This window comes from Lingula anatina, chromosome 5 (genome assembly GCF_051362555.1).
Source record: "Lingula anatina isolate TDL-2025a chromosome 5, LinAna3.0, whole genome shotgun sequence".
NCBI lineage: Eukaryota > Metazoa > Brachiopoda > Lingulata > Lingulida > Lingulidae > Lingula > Lingula anatina.
This window is the reverse complement of record NC_141771.1, coordinates 14,529,071-14,550,503: the sequence shown is the minus strand read 5'-3', so window position 1 is coordinate 14,550,503 and position 21,433 is coordinate 14,529,071. Positions and strand designations below refer to the sequence as shown.

Here is a 21,433-nt window from a genome sequence, read left to right as displayed (position 1 = left end):
GTTGAAATGCCAGGGATATGGCAGCTGCGAGGGCTCTATTTTAACATGTTTACTATTAAATAAAAATCATATGTTTGCGATCTGTTTTCTTTCACCTCACTGTTACAAGTATAACATTTTTGGAACGCGGTAGTTCTAAAATTTCATTTTTTTTTTCGTGACAGGGTCAAGACGTCCACTCGCACACCACATTAAATTTAGTCAATTTTAAAGAGTCCATTGGTATTTGCCATTGTTTCCCTGTAAAATTACATACTTTGACAATTTTTAAAATTATTTTGGCAAATATTTAACGTGAAATTAGCTGTCTTGTTTATTCATTTGTTTCACCATCTTTGCATTTATTTATTTATTTATTTATTTATTTATTTATTTATTATTTGCTTATTTGTTCGAATAAACTGGTATACTCGTCTATTTTTAGCTCTGTCAAACCATTCATCCTGTCTGCAAATGCTAATGAGATGTTTTATCTCGTGTAACTGCCGGAAAAACTTCCCTCACTGTTGTGAAAAACCAGGTTCAGCATTAAGGGCAAACACACCGATTTGAATAACAACCCATACCTTGTTAAAGGAAATGGGGTTTGAAATATACAACAAATCCGTGTCCGCATTCTACAACTCCCCTAGTAAAGACGGATTGCAACTTGTTTACATGGCGTCGCAAAGAAAATTCGGTGTTGCGGTGTCAAAACGTATTCTGCTTGAGAAGGATTTCTGTCCCAAAAGTGAGCGGTTGAGTGGTAGGTGACTTCCTTTTATTTTATTTTCCATTGTTGGTTTCGTGTTAACTGAAGTATCTTTCAAGAATTGTGTCAATTTCTTTCAATCTCTCCCCTTAATTGTCCCCAAAGAATACAAATAGATATGATATGGCATGGGCACCATGGATGGTAATGCTGTCAGTAAGTACGTTTGACTCCTGGGATTGTAACTTATCACGTCAAATAAAGAAAGAAAAGAGAAAAAAAATGACATTGTATGTCGCATTGCTTTGTATTGTTTAACATGACCGATGTGTCGTTATAACTGTTGACTACGTCTTAAATAACGTGCCTGGGTGGAAGTATATTTTCTCGTCCGTTGACCACACAAAAGATGGACTGTGGATGGATGGTGGGTGAAGAGCGCACCTCACTTCGCAGAACTCGTTTTTTTCCCCAGAACTTCTGTTTTAGTTACGCAATGGTTCGCATCAGCCAATGTTCAGATATTAAAAGGGCCTAATTACGTTACGCTACAGGGAGTGGGGGTGGGGCTGTGTCAGATTCAATTAAGAAATATATATATTTTGTGACGTATAGGCTATTATATAAATATTAAACTATCTTTAATAAAGAAAGGACACATTGTGATTTTGGATAAGTTTGTTGGGTACAACCGAGTGGAAATACTAGTAATTAATGTTTTTCTTTACCATCTTCCAAATTCATGTGATCTAATTTAATTCTTCTGCACTCATTGTGAACACTGATATTATATTATGAAAATAATTTAGTCTGATGAATGTCAATATTAAAAAAGAATATGCTTTAATGACATTCAGTGAGGCTTATCCAAGTATAGCAAAGGTACATAGCCTACATGTAGATACATGAGGATAGATTGACAAGCAGACAGACAGACAAACAGACAGACAGACAGACAGAATAACAGATAGACAGAGGATGGCGTTTCTGAGGTCACTTCATCGTTAAATTCGTATAAATGGAGATTGGGTGCTTTCTTTCTTTCCCTTAAAATAACAGCAATGGATTTTAACATGCCAACACCTAGAGAGTAACGGATAAGGCGATCTACCTGAACCCTTGCCTATTATTTATTGCATTCTAACTTAACGGTGAATTGTGTCATGCGGTTTAACTTCGTGCATAATTTTATCTTATTAATCAAGGAAGTAAAAAAATCAAGTCACCTCATTGGGTCCAACATCACTTTCCTTGTTTTTTTAATGAAAACATCTCACAGGTTACCTACAATTATACAAGTGCCAATCGGTACTTTGTACCTCAGTATATCCACCCCTTAAAGAAGTAAAAAAAAAAACAAGTCATCTAATTGGACCCAACATCATTTAACATCTCACAGTTTACACACAATAAAACAAGTGCCAATCGCTACTTTATACCTGTCTATATCCACCCCTTTACCAGTGACACACGTAACCTTGATTACCGTCTATTGTGTTAACAAGTTGGGTGTGTGTCAAAAAGGTTTGTGCAAAACGCCAATAGATGTTCTTTTTCTTTAACGTGATTACAGCGCCCCAGTTTACAACAAATAACTCTGTCAGTACACTTGTCCTTGTTATGTGCCGCAGGCTCTCACCTAGAAATTTCGAAAAGGGACAGAGGGATTCCCTTTTTATTTTATCTTATTTTTTGCTTTTATTTATTTTTCACACATTTTTTGAAAATCGAATTTTCGTGACCAATATAGCTTACCCTAGATCAAAAATTTGATCGAGAGCGGACCTTATTTCGATCTTAAGGAAGCTTCTTTAAAAACCCCTTCCCCTACCTACGAACCTGTGCGTTTTACGCTTTTGAACAGCTGCGCTTAGTAATATTGCTATCTGAATCTTAAGTGTTGCAATTCATACACATACGTGTTGATGTTCTTTGTTTAGTAAATGCAGTTACCATTATTATTGTTATGTAACTTATTTAATTAATATAGTTTTAATGAACTTTCAGGCCCGATAGTGGTTCTGGTTTTAAAAGCTGTGAACTTGAGCGCGTCGGTGAAAGTGCGTTCACTGGGTGCCTGCACTTGTATGATTGCGTGCCTGAGTTATTATGTTGTAATATTTACTATCATCACAAATCGAATTTAAGTTGAAATACAAACAGATATTTATACACGAACTATGTATTATTCATTGCTTGTAGGTAAAGTTTGAAAATGGTACTGTCTGAATACATCTTTATTCGTTGAAACCATCCTTTGGTGACCTTTGACCCTTATAAGCGAGTACTTGACGACTCATGTTCAGTCGGAAGAAGACACTTCTCATTTCTCGACGACTTTCACAATAAAAAGTATATTCACTAACACACAATACCCTCCCTAAAAATAGAACGCATTTGGGGAAGATCAGTTTACAATGCGTGTTGTAAGCCTATGATAACTAGAGGAGCTTCCGTCGTTTTACTAGCGCGTAGGGCCTACATATTTACATCGAGATCAACGATTTGAAGTCTGGTACAATGGACGGCACTGGTAGGCCTACATGTATACCTGAGTTGTGAATGGTGAGAGATATTTTGATTTCATCCTTATTGACGCAAAATCATACGGTAATTTTTACCAAGGCCACTTCGTACGGCAGTATTATCAGATGGTAGGGGCCAGTTGAATTAGAGAGATTTGTGGCGTGAATCATGATATGTGCGTACAGATACCTATTCAAAAATGTTATGCGACCGTGGCGAAATACGCTTTATTCAGTTTTAGGAATTTTTGGGCGAAATGCGAGTTCTTTTGCGATATGTATGTCTGATAATACACTGCTCCTCTCTTGCGCTATGTCTTGAACGCGTCGTAGTAAGGTGTATTATTGTTTTGTATTGCTCGGTTGACAGAGTATTATCTCACACAAACAGGTAGGCTTTTTATGAAACCGAATTTTATCTGTGTCACTGTGCCAATCAGCGCGGTTTTAAATGTATATACAGTTGATTACAGGAGCTTGACACAAGCAAGGGGTCACATCAACATATTCAGTTCCGTTTCACCTTAATGTGGCCTTACGTTACTAAGTTAAGGAAGCCTCATTAATGCAAGGGGCGTTCGTAAAACACGCTCTCAGTTACAACATGACGAAGACTATTAAGAAACTCTGAATTTACAAGTGTGCTTGATCGTGCCGTGTTTTTGATAATTCCATTACAAATTTTGCTGACATGTCGAAGTCACTTTATTTAAATGGCCGGCAGCGTAGTCAAATGGATTGAAATTGAAACTTTGGATCTTAGAGGGCATCAATATGTAAAAGTGTTAATTACCTCTTTTGCAGAAGTTAATTTCTACTCACTTACGCCTATTCTAAGTATTATTTTTGACAGACTGTCGTTGCTTTTTTTTTTTTTGTGTGTGTGTGTGTGTGTGTGTGTGTGAATAAGAAGCTAGAAAGAACTTAGATATGCACATTTTGAGTACTGCCTTGTAAGCAGCTCTGGTGTTTTGTGTATGATTCATGAAATCCAGGCCCAGGAAAACCAGCGAAGAGTTCGACAGTACGGACAGTGTACAATGCACCGGCAATAAACAACAGAACTTGCCAAGATATCATTCTCCCTGCTATGTCTTGACGCTGATAGAGGAAGACGTTCGGTTGCGGATGTTATTGAGCTATTGCGTGCTAAATTAAGAACCTTAACAAGCTCGTGGCATGCACAACCACGAGCTGTTTGTCCTTATTGGACGTTATAAGAGTGTATTTCCATTACCCCCCCCCCCCTCCTACAGTAGGGCGATTGAACTTTTTAGAACAGTCAAATTATTAACTGGTTCTGATTCTTTTTTATTTCTATTTTATTATTATTATTTTTTTTTTTTTTTTTTGACAGTGCTATTTTGTGTCATTTGAAATGAGAACGGGTGAATATCTGACCGCAAGCTGTGAACCCTGCTACATGCACATGTAGCTATATTGTAATCAGCATCTTTTACAGGTATACACCGGTTACACCGGGCTTGTAACCCCCCCCTCCCCCCCCCCCCCCCCCCCCCCCCCCCCCCCCGAGTTACTCTTGTCGTGTCCTAATGATGCAAATGCAACGTCAGAAACTCGGAGTACTCAAGTACTGTTCTTATCAGTTTGTTCGGAAAATGATTGGTTCATTGGCCTTTATGGTTGACCTAATCTAGATGAGACTGAAAACAATCACGGTATATTGATATCACACGCGATATTAGTCGTGTCCAAATTAGGATAGAAGATTGAATCCTAAGTCCAAATCATCATTGCCCTTTTTCTTACTAGAGATAGATAATGTAGGACTTCATTACCATGAAATAGTCGACGTTATGCTTAGGAATCAGGCAAACTTTTAAAAAGACATCAACAAAGTATAAGATCTATGACGCAAAGATTTGAATCTGATGAAGTGTTTAATGAAATGTAATGGCTGAGGGACTCTTTCTTGGTTTTTCACAAAGAAAAAATTAATCAGACCAAATTTTAAATCAGCGCAGACCTTTTTTCCGACCAAAAGAGTATTTTTCCCTATACCCCTCCCCCCTCAGTGCCATGCATGGAGTCTGCATAGAAATATTCTGCTAGTATTAACAGCGATCTACATGTATGTATCTCGTGGGTGTGTCCTTTGTGTTCTGCATTTTTGGCTGTGTAAAAATATCATCATTTTATTTCATTTTGTTTTTATTTTAGTTTGCATTATTTATTTTATTTTATTTTATCCTATTTCATTTTATTTTATTTTTGTAATTGCACTTTTTATCGTTCATTTCATCGTTATCCCCTCCAAGACTTGTGATGAATACTTGGTGTCAATTTAAATACTACTTTCAGTTAGCGAGGAGCTGTGAATGGTAATGCCATCATACGGGGCATTAATATCCGGGAGCTACTCAACACAAGGTGATCCAGGGATAAAACCCGGGGCTGGGATAAACCACGAAAAAACGAATAGAAAATTGGTCTTAACGTTTAGGCTTAAGTTTAGGATGGATTCGCCTTAATCCACTTCAGTGTAGTAAGTATTAATCTCAAATATTAGCCTTGTTCTTTCTTGTTATTAAACAGGTGCGATATTTCATTTAGTTAAACTATTTGTACCATGTGTTATCGTTTTATCTTGGGTCAATGTAGACTAAGGGACCATTCCCAGACCCTATCGTACTAACTTTGGATTGATCTATCTCCTAGGGGATTCTCGCTAAATTGCAATCATCTTAAGCGGCTTAGATGTCTCTCACGCCGACTGAGCTGATAGGAGGTAATTTACTATTGTTTAGCAGCTTTAGTAGGCATGTTAGACATCTAAGCCGCTTAAGCTGAAAGCAATTTAGCGTGAAACCCCTTGGGGATGGATCGATCCTGTTAGATCGATGTAGGTATTGGAACCCAGTCTAAAATGCCCCACCCTCCTCCCTCCTCCCTCCACCCTCTCTCTCTCTCTCTCTCTCACACACACACACACAGACACACAGACACACACACACATACACATTGACAGGCATGTGCAATTGATATTTTTTCCTAATCCCATCACATGTGCACTTGTTGTGAGTGCGTATCTATTTGTCCTATCTTTGTTTACTGATCTACATAGCAAAATATTTGAATCGCAATCAGCTGACTTATTAAACCTTATTTTGGGCTCTATCAAAAAATGTTCTTACATGAGCTGCCAACTTGGTAAAAAGCCATTTGGCAGATAAATGTGTCATTGAACCTTTGAATTAATCATGCGGCATCAATATTTATGACTGAATCATTTCTCTTGATTTAGGCTTCACACGTATCTAGGGAATGTCATGTTTCGTTCTTGATTTTGTTCTTTTGTGTAAATTTGTATACTGTTCGGCAAGTCGTTCGTAATCAAAGGCAAATAAGTACTGATAAGTTGCCCCTTTTTTGTAAATAATATTCTTATTTTTATAAAAGTTTATCTGACCCTTTTCTCTACCAATAAACCTGATCGCATTTATAATAAACACTTTTGCTTGGCATTTAAAGCAATCAGTATTTTACTTCAGCTGTGTTGTGATTCTTAAGTTGATTCCTAGGGTGCTTTCCCAGAGATTTAGATCGATCTAAAGATTAAGATTTAGATCGACCTAACTCCCTGGGGGTTCACGTTAAATTGCAGTCAGCCAAGCGGGCACCATAGTTAATTACCCCCTTACAGCTTTTAGTAGGCGGGACAGACGCTTAAGCCGGCCAATCTGACAGTAATCTAGTGAGACTCCCCACAGGGATAGATCGATCTAAAAATCTATGGAAATGGGGTGTTTAAATATTGCACTACCTGTCATCAGAGTGACCTCGCATTGTTAATTGACTTTATTCAACCTTTAGTATATGTGTACTGATGCAGTTTGAACAAACATATGTTTTTTTCATTCTTTATTCCACAGCTGGGTATAATACGAGAGACCAAATCTTCCTTTCATGTATCCTTAATCCAAGGGTCAGCGCCATTTTTATCTTTCTGATCGATGGACCACGTGTTCGCCTTTGTGTTTAGGTACAGTAGCTTCTGAGAAATGATGTTCAGGATGTTTTTTAGGGGAGAAAACGAGGAGAGGTGCAGGTTGTTATTTTAAAAGGAATAAAACGCCAAATGCAACAAATGCCCCCGAGAGATGCAAACGGTCTATAATTTACAATCAGCCACTATTTATTCAACTATACATATATATTGATACCACTAATAATGTGCCAGTTGCAATTTAAGTACACTCTTTTTATTCATTTTTTCGGTGAAATGCTGGCACTTAGACTCCGTTCACATGAAAAATCTATTTTCTAAAAATCTATTTTCTATTCGCGGTGTATCACTAAAGCGACTGTGTATTATCTCACACATAATTCGACTCTTATTTGTTTGATTTGATTAATAATTGTTTTATAATAATGAGAATTCAATTTCCTTGCCGGAGGCCTGCGATCTCTGAGTGCTTGACAAGATTGCGGTGTTTTTCGTATTTTTTGTTTTTGCAAATATGGCATTAGAGGTTTTTTGTCCTTTTTTTGTCTTGTATGGAAGTTCTTAGAGGCATCGATATAAATTACCTTTTGTCTATCAATTTGCTCTGATAACTTAGGCGCGTTAGCAAATTGGTTTAGCCAAAGGCGCACAATGAGACTTCGACCTCTAAATTGCAAAAATGTAACTTTCTTTGAAATGTCAATATATTTTCCCCGTAATCACTACGGTTTACCATTGAGAAAATCTTTAAGCCCGTTGTCAATTTTAAGTATATAATTTTTCAGCCACTCTTTGCACTGGGGATGGTGATTGGTGTATTATTGTCTTCAATTCAAAAAAGAAAAATTGAGTTGGGATTTGCCATAGTGATAAAAGAAACTTGCTGCTTTTCTAAGAAAACTTATTTTTTGGTATAATTATTTGGTATGTGAAAGTATATTGCTTATTGTATGGCTTGAAGATTATATATTATACATCAGCCAAATAGTAACTTAGTCATTGGTTACTTTTAGGTCTTTTAAGAATATTATCATTTGCCTGTTATCAAACTTGGGCGAATGAAACGTTTTGTTTGCCCTAATATCGAATAATATGGAATAATACAATGATTTCCTCTCCATCTATTGAATACAATAATGTGTTTCTGAATGAATAGATAATTAAACAGATAGAAGATCTCTATGTAAATAAATAAACAGATGTAAAAGATAGGTGCACTAATAAATACATACATGAATAATCCAATAAATTGATAAATATTTAATTAATAAAAGATAAAAAAAAGAATTGAAGAAATTGATAAAAACAAATTCCTCTCAATAAAAAAAAAAAAAAAAAAAAAAAAAAAAAAAAAAAACGAATTAGCATGAAAAAAATAGTTGTTTACAACTCTCTTATCTATAATGAGCATAATTTTCCCTGAGTCACCCCACGAGTTCATTTGTGACCGCCATGTTCTTATTCTCTTAACCATGTCATAGCTGTTTGTAATCAGCATCCGATCTCTTTGTTCTCATGCGCTGTTGACTTAACAGACACTACTAAACTTTCTTTCGCGCCAGAACACGTATTCTTCGCCAATCCTCAAATATCAGCGGCATTTTTCGTTTCGGGTCGTACGTTGCTTATGTTTACCGGTTACGAGAACTCTTCCACTCGGGATTGAGTTTCACGATAATCTGCTACACCAGAAATGCGTTAATCTTGAATCATAGGCGAGGAGGGAAGGTAAGATTTAATTGATGTTGGTTGATTGTAGATTTTCTTTTCTAAATACTACTAAATGTGTTTTATACCAGGTGTATATTGATTGTAAGAAGCCACATTAGGTTGCTTCAGATAAATATAAAGCTATAAATGTTCGCAGCATCATTTCCAGGCAATCCTGTTGAGGTGAAAGTGAATTCCTTTTAATACCTTACCGTTATGTTTTCTTTCACAAAAGAAAAATTTACTCGTCAACCTAACGACGAAGTTGTACCGCTTTCTAGGTGCTTATATGATAGCTATAATTATGCTGACTTATTCTATTTCTTTCGGCGCGCGTCGCATTTTTGTTTTAAAATTAGTTTGCAAAATGATTAAGATTCTGCGGAGCATGATATAAACGTTTCTTTCTATGCAAAAATGGAATAGTAAAAAACGGTAGCTTTATTATAATGCCGGACGGTGGACAATGTTTTTTAAAGCTAAGGAGTGGGGGAGGGGGGGGGCAAGCCACCCGCCACCTTTGGTCCGCCATGTCAGGTCTGTGTAAGGCTGAATCGCGGGGGTTCTGTTTTTCATATTCTGTACGCTTCTATACGCTCGGGTGAGGGCAGCCGCTAAGATATTATTTTTCCATTTGGGAACATTCACAGGTCGGGGTGAAGTATCAGAAGTACGGATGCCCATCCTTGACTTGTAGAACACACACATAAAGTTTGTAGACATGTGTAGAAAACAGAAAACATGGAAGATTATGCTTACTTCCTCTTAGTTTGCCTTTGAGTGTACCGACCAGTTGGCTGTACAAAATCACTCACCTCATCTTACTACCTGGCTCTACACATCTTCCCCAATGATAATTAATTTTCAGAAAAAAATTGAACATTTTGAAATTTATTTTGCCAGTGTAGGAAACTCTCTCTCTCTCTCTCTCTCTCTCTCATACCGTACAGGCAACGTGAACATGATCTACGATTTCTGTTCCTTTTAATAACGCACCTAGACTTGTTTATGTCTCAGAATAGTGTTATTAACATTTAAGATGTTACTCTTAACGCCTATTAACATTTGACTTTAAGTGACACTCGGAAACGGAAGAAATATTGATAGCTTCTGGTAAATAGTCCAGAGAGAGAGAGAGAGAGAGAGAGAGAGAGAGAGAGAGGGGAGGGAAGACAAGGGTGAAAGCAGAGAGAGAGAGAGAGAGAGAGAGAGAGAGAGAGAGAGAGAGAGATTTGCACATAAATGTTTGCGTATCGACATACCGTACATTTATTTATAAATCACATTAAGGTTTTGAGGAGGCAATCCTTGTTCATTAATTTCTAAACTCAGTAAATGAGTTTCGGTAATGGGTAGACGTGAACACACATACTTTTCAGCATTATCATCAGATTTTATTTCGTTCTTAGAATCTGTTCCAATTTAACTTCGACGGAAAGGCAAACGAGCAACAAGGCCATCATCTTAGAGTGCATTCCCAGAGATTTAGATCGATCCAACTAGATCGACATGGGGGTTCACGCTAAATTGCTGTCAGCCGAGCGCGCACGGTAGTTAATTACACCCTTACAGCTTTTAGTAGGCGGGGCAGACATTTAAGCCGGCTAAGATGACAGTAATCTGCTGAGACTCCCCACTGGGATAGATCGATCTAAAATCTGTGGGAATGGGGTCTTAGATGGGGGGGGGGGGTGTTATGATTCCCTTTGTGTACTACAATTCTACAGATGGCCCCGTACATAATAAAAATATCTCTAACCCAAGTCGCCTAGGAAGGAAGATTTAAGTCTGGAGTTGTGGTGGGGTGGTACATGTATTCATAAAATATGTAAATTAAGCAAATATCAACAACAGTGTAAAGCTAGCGGTAAAAATACGTGCTAAAAGATGGCCATTAGTGCATTATCTCGACCCGGGCATATAAGAAGCCACGTAAAAGCATGCATGTTTGACTCAGTTTGATTTAACTGTAGCACTGGTGAATAAAATAACATTGAAAGGTTGAAAAAGGTGTGCGTATGTTTGTGTGTGTGTGTGTGGGGGGGGGTGGCTAAGGGCGCGTTCACAACCAAATATGGTGAACACTTGACATTGGATTCAAGCTCCCCCCCCCCCACGCGCACCGTCCCAGCAGGGGCAGAGCAATCAAATCTCGACATGCTCTCAAGTGGGTCGAGCCATATTTAATCATTCAACTGGTTGTGAACACGGGCTATTTCTCCCTGGCCTCTATCTTAGCTTTTACGCCTGTGAACCGCAAGACTATGACTGGGTTCCCATACCTAGATCGATCTAACAGGATCGATCCATCTCCGAGGGGTTTCTCACTAAATTACCTTCAGCTTAAGCGGCTTAGATGTCTGACACGCCTACTAAAGCTGCTAAACGATAGTTAATTACCCCCAAGCAGCTTAAGTAGGCGTGACAGACATCTAAGCCGCTTGAGTCGTTTGAAATTTAGCGAGAAACCCCTAAGAGATAGATCGATCCACAGTTAGTACGATAGGGTCTGGAAATGGTCCTTATGATACAACTGAGACACACCTTCACCTCTTGTTGAAAGTTCTATAACAGTTATTATACACAAGTGTATGCTTTAGTGTATTCTGTTTATTCAAATTAAACCAAATAATACTTTCACAACGTTTAATCTACTGTTAATGTTTAGTCTACTTAATGAAAAATGTTGAAGTTTGTAAGTGACATGTATACAAGATTTCTATTTATGCTCTTTCATAAACGGAGGGTATATAATGTTTATTATGTTGTTTATTTATGTTATTTTTCTTCTGTTCGAATTCACAATCAATATTTTTTATCAAACATTGATGGATTGGGGGGAGATCACAGCGGTCACGTGACACTTTCTTGACTTATCGGATATCTCTTTCTCTCACATGTCCCTTGCATGATGAAATTTACCCAGCATTTTTCCACCCCAAGTGCCTTAAAAACAAAACAAAACAAAAAAAAAAAAACTTGAAGTTTGCCGCAAATTTGTTGCAAACTAATTTATAAACAATTTGCAGATTGTCCCAAGAACAGTTGCTGCAAATTCGCTAGAAGGTTAAAAGTTTGCAGGACGTTTGCTTTAAAGTCTTCAGAACTAATTTTCATGGTAAAACTTCTTGTTGCAAAAAAGTCCTAAAGATATACCTTGTGGATATAAACTTTTTATTTTTATTTTTGCAGGTGATGGTGAACTGTGCCTTGTATATTCGAAAACAAAGGAAATATAAGAAACATATCAAGATCAACTTCTTTGGTCTGGAGTCACGTGACCACTTACGGCTCAACAGAAAAATAACCACAAATTTACGTTGCCTAGGAAACTACCACCGAATCTGTGGACAATGCATCACTTGAATGCTTACTGAAAACCAACGTATTTTCATACAAAATGTAATATTAGAGAAACAAAAGACCCTTGACTTACCCGAATTGAAACAGGGGTGACATTTATGCAGAGCAGTCCAATGAAAAAGTTGCAGCTATCACATTATTGGATTCCACTGAAGAAGGAAGTTGCACAAAAATATTTCTTTGTGGAAAAACGCAATTGGTCGTTAGAAAGTTCCAGTATTATAATAAGGAAGGCTGACAGTCAGTGTCGTTCAAAAGAATAACGCAACCGGTGTAGGAACAGTGGATAAAACGAAATTGGAGGAAGCCTTGCCGAAACTGTCATTTTGTTCCCAAACCGATCACTTATGCAAAGTTTGCAAATACAGAAGACGCTCGCTCTTAAATGTAAGAGCGAGAGACAGTAGACTTAAAGGGAACATTGTGCGCTACATTTCAGTGACAATAATTGCAAGAGATTTTTGGAAATATTCTGCGGACGTTTTTCTAATCTTGGAAACTATTGAATGATCACTAATGATCATGTTCACGATTTTGCCTTGGTAAAATACCTCTGCACTGTTCAGCACACTTTATTTAATCAAGGATATTCAACGAAAGTACTGACTCTTGTAGAAATGTTGAAGTTGGCCTCGGAAACTAATGGCACCGAGTCAGGCATGGAGGACGCGTGGCTCACTCTATCGGTGGAAGGTGAACCTAAAGGCCTGGAGGAGGACGCTCTCGAGCAGTCGACGTTTAACGAAGACTTGTGGCACAATTTATTAGACCAACTGAGTAAGGCGGAGATGTGTCGAATTAATTTTGAAGTTGAGCCTTATCCACCGACTGGTAAGTTGTTTTCCCCGCTTTATGTTTTCAAGCCATATTTCATTCATATATTTTCAAGACTGCGTGCGCAAACGCAAATGAATAAACTAAACCGAATCGACAATTCCAATATGATAAATGATCCCGCTGTACTTAGTAAAAAGCAGATTTCATTAAGTCTACAATCTCCAAAGACTTTGGATATAAAGCAACCCAGGCGAAAAAAAACAGTTTAGCATAAAGCAGCCACAGTAAAAAAAGTAAAAATACGCGAAATAAGCGTGCTAAGGGTCCCTTTCCTCTTCCAATTAAAAGGGTAAAATTAAATATTGGTACAGTTGTATGCTTATGTGCTTTGCTAAACGATTTAAAAATAGAAAGTCCAAGTACTATGCTACAGCTAAAGGCAAATTTATTCCAAGTTCAGCGATGGTTTATAATGGTGTAGACTTTACAGTGGTCCCCTTTTTAGCGTAACTTTGCTTCTTTTTTAAAAATGTTTTGCGATTCTAAATCGTATATTCCCCAGAAGCTGTTTTAAATGGGCATTAGCTCGCTTGATTACACTTCCCTTATTTTGGTGCTTTTGGTGGTTTAGCACTCAAAAGGCAGTATGATATTTCCACGTTCTCTGAAATCCTACTCTTGCACCGTAGATTGAATATGGCGTGACGCAATTTGCTTAGGTTTACAAGTATCATATGGTGTCGCAAAATTGTTTTAATTTAGTTGCGTAAACATGGTGATCGGTTTACCGCCATGTTCAATTTAAAGGTCAGATGCAGGCATTTTTCTCCTGGTAGCACAAAGATTTACTTGGAATTCACGACCAGTTATAGGAAAAAATGTGATTTTGCACGAAAAGTGGACGTGATCGCGCTGTTTCACGTAACTTGTATAGTGCAACAATATATCATACAATTACAGGATTTAATTGAGACACACCGAGGTTAATATCCCTTTTCTGAAGCCTTTAAAGTTACATTTTGACCGAAAAACTTTATTTTTTTTTCTGTATAATTTAATATATAAATGTTAACGTCCTCCTAGATAACATGCAACACTGCGTTATCCTATGGATTTGTCTTCTGGTAAAAAAATATGGGCAGCAATTGTCTCCTTCTCTCCAATTAGCAAGAAATATTGTTTCATCATACCTAAAATTTACAAAATAAAAGATCATAATATATGCTTATTATAAAATATAGTGCGTTATCATCTCATACACAATTAATCTGGTCGTTTTCATTCGAGGCTGAGCGACATTTTTGTGGAAAAAGTTTACACCCTGATGTAGGCACACTAGTGACTTGGTTTTCTTGCCGTCTTTGTTGGCTGTCCTGTAAGTTCTGTACTCTCTGCCCAGGGGGTGCGCTAGTCGCCTGTAATAAAATCATTGTACTTTAATTTTGTATACTATTTTAGATACCCCTGATAACAGATGATAGGCGCTCTGGATAAGTGTACCTTTTATAGAAAAGCGCAAATCCGCGTTCTAGCGTTTTGGCAATGTTTGGCAACATGCATGAGTTGTAAGCGGTTGGTGCAAGCTCATAGCACAGTAGAGGTTTGGGGATGGGGGACAGGCCTACACATAGAGTTACGAGCAGAGTTTGAAGATACATTGTTGGACGATTCGCTTCAGATCTTTATAAGTAGTGCTATTTTTCAAAGAAGTGAAAGAGCTACATATGCATATAAAAAGACCTATACATGTACAAGCAGTGAATATACACAAAAAAGCTACCTAGTCCAATTTCATTGTTTTGTGAATTTCTGTCGGTCGTTCGCTAAATTTCATGCTCGATTGCTCACATGCCTATTTCTTATTTTAGTTCATTTACCTCTCTCTCTCTCTCTCTCTCTCTCTCTCTCTCTCTCTCTCTCTCTCTCTCTCTCACACACACACCTTTCTTTTCTCTCACCTACATGCACATGTACCTACCCAAACACATACACACGCACACACACACACTCTCTCTCATTCTTCCCCCATTTTCCAGATCATGGTCAGGTATACTGTAACAGGAGTTGGAATGGCGCCACCTGCTGGCCCACAACCCTGGCCGGCCATTGGGCCACCGCCTTCTGTCCGCCCGAAGTGGAAGGAGTTTCGCTGGACGTTACACGTGAGTTTACGACAATGGCCACGTTCAGATTCAAACATCGTACCAGCTGGATCGATCCATATCTGTGGGGGATTCTTGCTAAAGTGCATTCAGTGTAATCAGCTTAATTGTCTGACACGCTTACCTGAGTAGCTAGTTAATTAATTAATTATCCCTTGGAACTCGAGGAGAAGTGTCACATTTAATCCGGTTACAATGATTGCACTTAGTGAGGTGGATGAATTTAGCTAGCACGATGGGTTTATCTGAACGCTCCTAATCACTCAACAAATTCGAATATAATTATGTCGATTATATTTCCTCGAACAATCCTTTATTAACAACGCAAAACCAGATTGATAGAAAATTTATTTTCAAATCCAAGTGAAGAGATACTAGAAACACACGACGACGAGAACAGAACTGAAGATTTACCTTGTGAAAAATAACAACAACGTCTTATTTAAGGCATGGAAAGGCATATTTCCTTTGTGGAAAATTATTTAAAGTATCTAGGCAAAGCAGAGCCTTAGTTCTAGGAGGGGCCTTTAATTTTTTACTTATTCCATAACACGCAAACGAGGCTACTGCATTGCTGCAAATAACTAGCAACAGGTTATGTCTAGGGCTATTACAGAGAAGGAAGAGGGGATGTTATTTTACTCTTTTAAGTGTGGGGCTCTATTAAAACAAGTGTGCCTATTTTAGAAGGGGATTTTATTTACACTAGTGTAAAAGGGTGGCTTAGGCTATGATAAAACAGGGACGTGTAGTTTAGGAGGATATATTATAATGTGCAATGTGATGTTTTTTATGTATAATTTTAGAAAATGCGACAAGATACTGTCATCCCAATGGAATGTGGAATGAAAAGTCTAACTACGACAACTGCACTCTGTTATCACACGTTGGAATAGAGAATTTAGAGGTAAATTTAATCTTTAAGATGTAAAGATAATCTTGATTTGTTGTATTATTGGAAAAAAAGACAAATTTACAAAAGTATGTTTCTCCAAAATGAATATATATGTAAATTACTTTTTAAATGATTAATTTATCAATAAGAAAAGTTATTAATCGCCCAATGTGGGGCTCGAACCCACGACCCTGGGATTAAGAGTCCCATGCTCTACCGACTGAGCTAACCGGGCTGATGTGTGTGCGGACCATCATGCTTTCGTCCGCGCTCGGATTATGTGAGTTATAATATTTTAGGGTGGATCTAATTATTCATGCGTGTAAGATAAGGATAATGATTGTGTTTGTGGACCACCAGCAAAGCTGACCGGTCTTTTGTAGTAACTTAATTGTGATGTTCCTATTCATATAACTGATTTTTTAATCGGAATATTAAATTCTACTTTTAGGAATTTGAAATGGTCAACCTGGCAGCAAGGATGATTTATTTCGTGGGGTTTAGCATATCCAGTTTAGCACTCATTTCGGCCTTGCTTATATTCTCATATTTCAGGTAAGGGTCTTCTTTCTTTCTTTTTTCTTTCTTTTTTTCTTTTCTTTGAATTTTTTTTTTCTTATGAAACATGGCTATCATAAATACACGTGCTTGTTGTTGAAATGCAATTCCCTGGGAATTTTGAATGCAGCTGATTTAAAATGCGTGTATAACTAGCATGGTTAGTTTAGGACACACTTTTTTTGCTATCACTATTTTAATATTTTCTATTTTATAAAATGGAGTTCATGATTATGGTCCAGTTAATGCTTACCAAAATTTTTACCTAATTTACGAATATATTTATTTTATCCGAAACAAGTTTACCAAAGCAAAATACCATAGTTCTTTTTAACGACATATCTCCACAAACAGTCTACTAAACGCCCATTTTTCGAAGACAAGTATGGAGTTGACAACATCTGAACATAAAAAAGTAGGTTCCCAAAACACATTTCTGAAAAGCGGGAAAGTTACTCGGAAAAAAAAGTTGACAAAAATTGGCTTGGTTTAGATTTAAACGTAGTCCAAAAATCGTTATCTGTACACAAAACTAAACATAGTGATGCTAACAAGATAGTCAACGGCCAACCTGGGCAAAACCTACATCAGAGTAAAAATTATCACTAGGTGGTCCAATGAAGTCTAATGTAAGTCGTTAACTACAAGTAACATACGCACGTCCTAATGCTTTGCTGATGCACAAAAAACGATAATTAAGTTACGTATTATTTCATCTTTTCAGAAGTCTACACTGTCTCAGGAACACCATCCACTCTCATTTGATGGGTTCGTTTCTTCTCAGGATATTAGTCTGGGTAATGCTGCATTTCGTCACTCGTGCGGTGTTCTTAGAGCCGGATATTAAAGACGTATCGTCAGGGGTAAGTGTTTGTGTATGTGCGCGTGCCCGCTCGTTTGTGTTTATGTGTTTGAGTATGCGCGTGTTTCCGTGCGCGTGTATGTGCGTGTGTGTGCATGTTTATATGTGTTTGCTTGAGCTTTTGTGTGTGTTTGTTCATGAAAATGTTTGAGTTTGCGGGTGCGTATTTGTTTTTTTTTTCTTGTTTGTTTGTTTATGTGCGTTTTTCCGTGTATGTGTGCGTGCGTGTGTACAAGTGTGTGCATGTTTAAGTGCACGTGTACTTTTAAATGATATATTGCCACAAAGTTCAAGAAAAAGATCTTCTGCTACATGTACCTTATAAAGCGAATACTAAAGGCACAGTCAAGCGCAGCTATTACACAAGAAACATGTTGCATAAAATATTTTCAAAAATATTTTTTATCATTTTGATTTTTTTTAGCTGAACTGGTTCTGTAAAATCCTCACGGCTCTCTCCCACTACAGTACCATAGCTAACTTCTTCTGGATGTTAATGGAAGGGCTTTACCTTCATATTATGGTGTTCTGGGTCTACTCCGCCGAAAAGCTCAACATCTGGATCTTCGCTCTCATCGGTTGGTGTAAGTAAAGAGGCCATCTCAGACAAAATGGATATGGTGTTATCTTTCAGTTATAGATTTGAAATAAAATAAAAAAAAAACTTATTTAACCAATGAATCCTGTCGTTTCGATGTTTACATTTTATACACTGTGCAATCGAACAAGACAGCATGTGCTTTATTTATTTATTTATTTATTTATTTTACAGGCTGTCCTTGGTTCTTCGTAATTATATGGGCTATTGCCAAGTATAACAAACAAAACAAAGAGTAAGTATTAATGCATAGATTTTATAAATGTGAAGGGATTTTATGTCAAATATAGAAGCACGTATAGTGAAAAGAGGCGCTCGGTAGATGCGAAGTAACGTCTCTGATATTGTTTAATACTGTTGATTTTGAATGAAGATTTCGAATTAAACTGTTTAGAGTAAAAAAAATTAAAATCTGATTAACTATACTTGTACCGGTACTGATTCTTTGATTTTCAGTATACATACATGTACGTATAAACTTACAGTAGAATGATAATCACTTTCATAATTTTGGGGTTTTCAGTTGTTGGATTACCCTGCACGGCTCGAGTGATGCCTTGGACTTCATAATATATGCTCCAAACTTGACAGTTATAGGGGTAAGTGCTCTCTCTCTCTCTCACGCGCGCGCGCTCTCTCTCTCATGGCCTCTTTACTGCCCCTTTCTATTGCCTTCACTCTGCACCATCATTGTAAGTTCCAGTATCAGAATTAAATATATTTCTCATTTTTATTCTACTGAATCATGACTAATAAGATTCACTCAACATCACAGTATGGACTTATTTTGTTCCCCTTCAGGTGAACCTGGTATTTCTGTTTTCCATCATTTGGGTGCTTGTCTCCAAAATCAATTCTTCCCAAAACTTTGATGGGGGCCAATACACGTAAGTATCCATGATATCCGTTTTAGAAAATGTGTTTAATACCGTTGCCTTTTAAAGGAGTCGGTGATTAACTTACATTGTTGAGAAAAAAACTCTTTCTTGTTTGCATTTGCCGCACAATAAATACCAACAGAGATAGATTTAAAGATCCAAATCTATTTTTTACACCGGACTTGCGATTCCTTGTGGCACAGGCTCGCACAAACAAATACTATCCATTCCCTGAATATTTTGCTTTTTCGGATAGATCAGTCAAAAAACTGATATCGAAATAATATGTATATACGTGACATGAAAGTAGTACCTTTAATCCTTTCTTGAGAAAAGGGGATTTGCCTTCACTTACAACCCACCAAAATTTGTTTTCTATAAAATCATGTATCCCTTAGTCTTTGAATCCCATTTAACTTAAACTTTTTTTCTTTTCTCTTTTAACATATGAGCAAGTGAACGTAAACTCATTTCTTTTTGCAGGAATAAAACGAGTTTTTTGTCTTACAGTAAAGCTGTCCGAGCGACAACTCTGCTTGTTTTGCTTCTTGGAGTGGCCTACATTTTCTTCGTCATCCCTCCAAGCAATGACCGGGTGACGAGGATGATTTTCTTTTTCTGCGTGGCTGTTCTGACGTCACTGCAGGTAGACCAATCGTTTATTATAATCCGCGCGTACATTTAAGTGCTGTATTTGAAAAATTTGCTTAGAAAGAAATGCACTTTTAATATAAAATAGGGAAAAACGTCGATTTTTAACCTAATTTCAATCGCTAAATGTAATTTGAATACTTGGTGCAAAGATATGAAGTGAGGATTATTAATCTTCAATGGTTAGTTTATTTATTGATATCATTATAATTAGTCATTTTGTATGTATTCCAGGGGTTGTGCGCAGCGGCATTTTACTGTTTTATGAACGGAGAGGTTGGTAATATTTGCCATTTAAAATTGAAATAGATAAAGTCAGCATTTTGTTTCGAAATTAGTCATTGCTCGTAAATGCAAACCATAGTGAATCAAAAATTCCGTTCAACAATTTGATATTGTAAAATTAAAAATCTTGATATTCAAATGCCCCCAGAATTTTGGACGGAAATTCATTATTTATTTTTTATTTTTTATTATTTATTAGAATAGAACAATGGCATATTGGGATGGTGACCCACATTCCCCACATTCCCCACATACCCCAGCTTGCAGAATAAATCGCAGTGTACATTTTTCTATTTACAAAAAAAAAAAAAAAAAAAAAAAAAAAAAAAAAAAAAAACGGCTTAATGATATTTTGAAAATTGTAGGTTCAAGCCACAATCAAACGGCGGTTTCATCATTGGCAAGACACAAGGAGCATTAGCCATGGTACGCGCTCAACGCGCGTGACTTCGGTGACAGGGCGTCAGAGCCCGACCAATGGGAACAGTTGTAGTCATCCGGGTACTCCCAAAGAGGAGGAGTCAAAAGAGATAGACTGTCTTATTCAATGCTCATTGGCCCATCGTGAAAGCAAGGACAGTAATGACAATGAAAAAGGCAAACTATCAGATAATCTAATGATGGCTCAGCTTAGTAATGGATCAAATGTATGAAATTGGAAGGTACTAATAAATATAAGGACCAAGCCTTGCAGGGTTGTGAGAGAAGAGGCAAATTTGCTTCCCTAGGGATTTACAGACTTGAATTTTCCACGGCAGCTTCTGTTCCTCACCCTTCCAAAAGACTTTAGTGGGTTTGGGATCAATGGTTCTGTCATTTGTTGAAGACTTGGGGTTGAACTGTTCAATTTTTCTGGAACCTTCCGGAACTGAATGAAAATTGCCGCTGATAATGTTTCAGAAAAGTACCATTTCTAACAGTATGATAGTTTGCAATTGGTTAAATTCTGTTCAATACCGACTAAGCGACCAAGATAGATTGCCTGGTTGTACATGTATGTATTTACATGTTATTTATTTACTGTGAGATTATGAATGCTTTAATAGTTTATGTTGTTTCAACATAGGTTCGCAATATGAGTAACGCACAAAGTGAATAACTTACCATTAACATATTTTATTATTTGCCCTTATGTAGTATTTTCAATTGTCGGCTTTGTAAATGCCAAAAATAGGTGGATTTTACGCATGATCATCCTTTTTACTACATAATGTCATGGGAGTAAAAGACGAGAGGAATGCGTCAGTATAACGCACAATGCCAGTAACTGATATCAAATGTTATTTTAGCCATGAAGTAGCATTACAGTTGGTACATGTAGCTTTGTAAATATAAAAAACGGAATTTTAAGCATGCTCATCCTAAATATTGTTACACGTAGTGGAAAAGATGTAGATGTCGGTTGATGGTCGGTTGATGAGAGTCGAACGCACAATATTTGTAACTTATATTTGTGATTAAGTACTATTTTCAATTGGCAGCTTTGTAAATAAAGATACTGATTTAAGGTA

The 21,433-nt window shown here is 37.1% G+C and overlaps 1 protein-coding gene and 1 non-coding gene across 5 annotated transcripts; one reads left to right on the top strand and one right to left on the bottom strand.

Moving 5' to 3' along the window:
- Positions 1-564: 564 nt before the first annotated feature.
- LOC106166552 (corticotropin-releasing hormone receptor 2-like) lies at positions 565-21,433 on the top strand. Of its 4 annotated transcripts, none has more exons than XM_087013879.1 (14): positions 565-745; positions 5,539-5,722; positions 12,086-13,087; positions 15,070-15,195; positions 16,002-16,102; positions 16,542-16,645; positions 17,373-17,511; positions 17,935-18,094; positions 18,283-18,343; positions 18,632-18,707; positions 18,910-18,995; positions 19,470-19,632; positions 19,872-19,913; positions 20,288-21,433. In XM_087013879.1, exons 3-14 carry the CDS (start codon positions 12,763-12,765, stop codon positions 20,573-20,575), a joined length of 1,671 nt encoding a protein of 556 aa, XP_086870005.1. In that variant the 5' UTR covers positions 565-745; positions 5,539-5,722; positions 12,086-12,762; the 3' UTR covers positions 20,576-21,433. The 4 variants fall into 4 exon arrangements, with proteins under 4 accessions (XP_086870005.1, XP_086870008.1, XP_086870006.1 ...); XM_087013882.1 differs by having other exon boundaries at positions 571-745; positions 19,497-19,632; XM_087013880.1 differs by lacking the exon at positions 565-745 and adding an exon at positions 3,102-3,256.
- Trnak-cuu (transfer RNA lysine (anticodon CUU)) lies at positions 16,253-16,325 on the bottom strand. Its single transcript has one exon. It is a non-coding gene; the product is annotated as a tRNA-Lys (tRNA).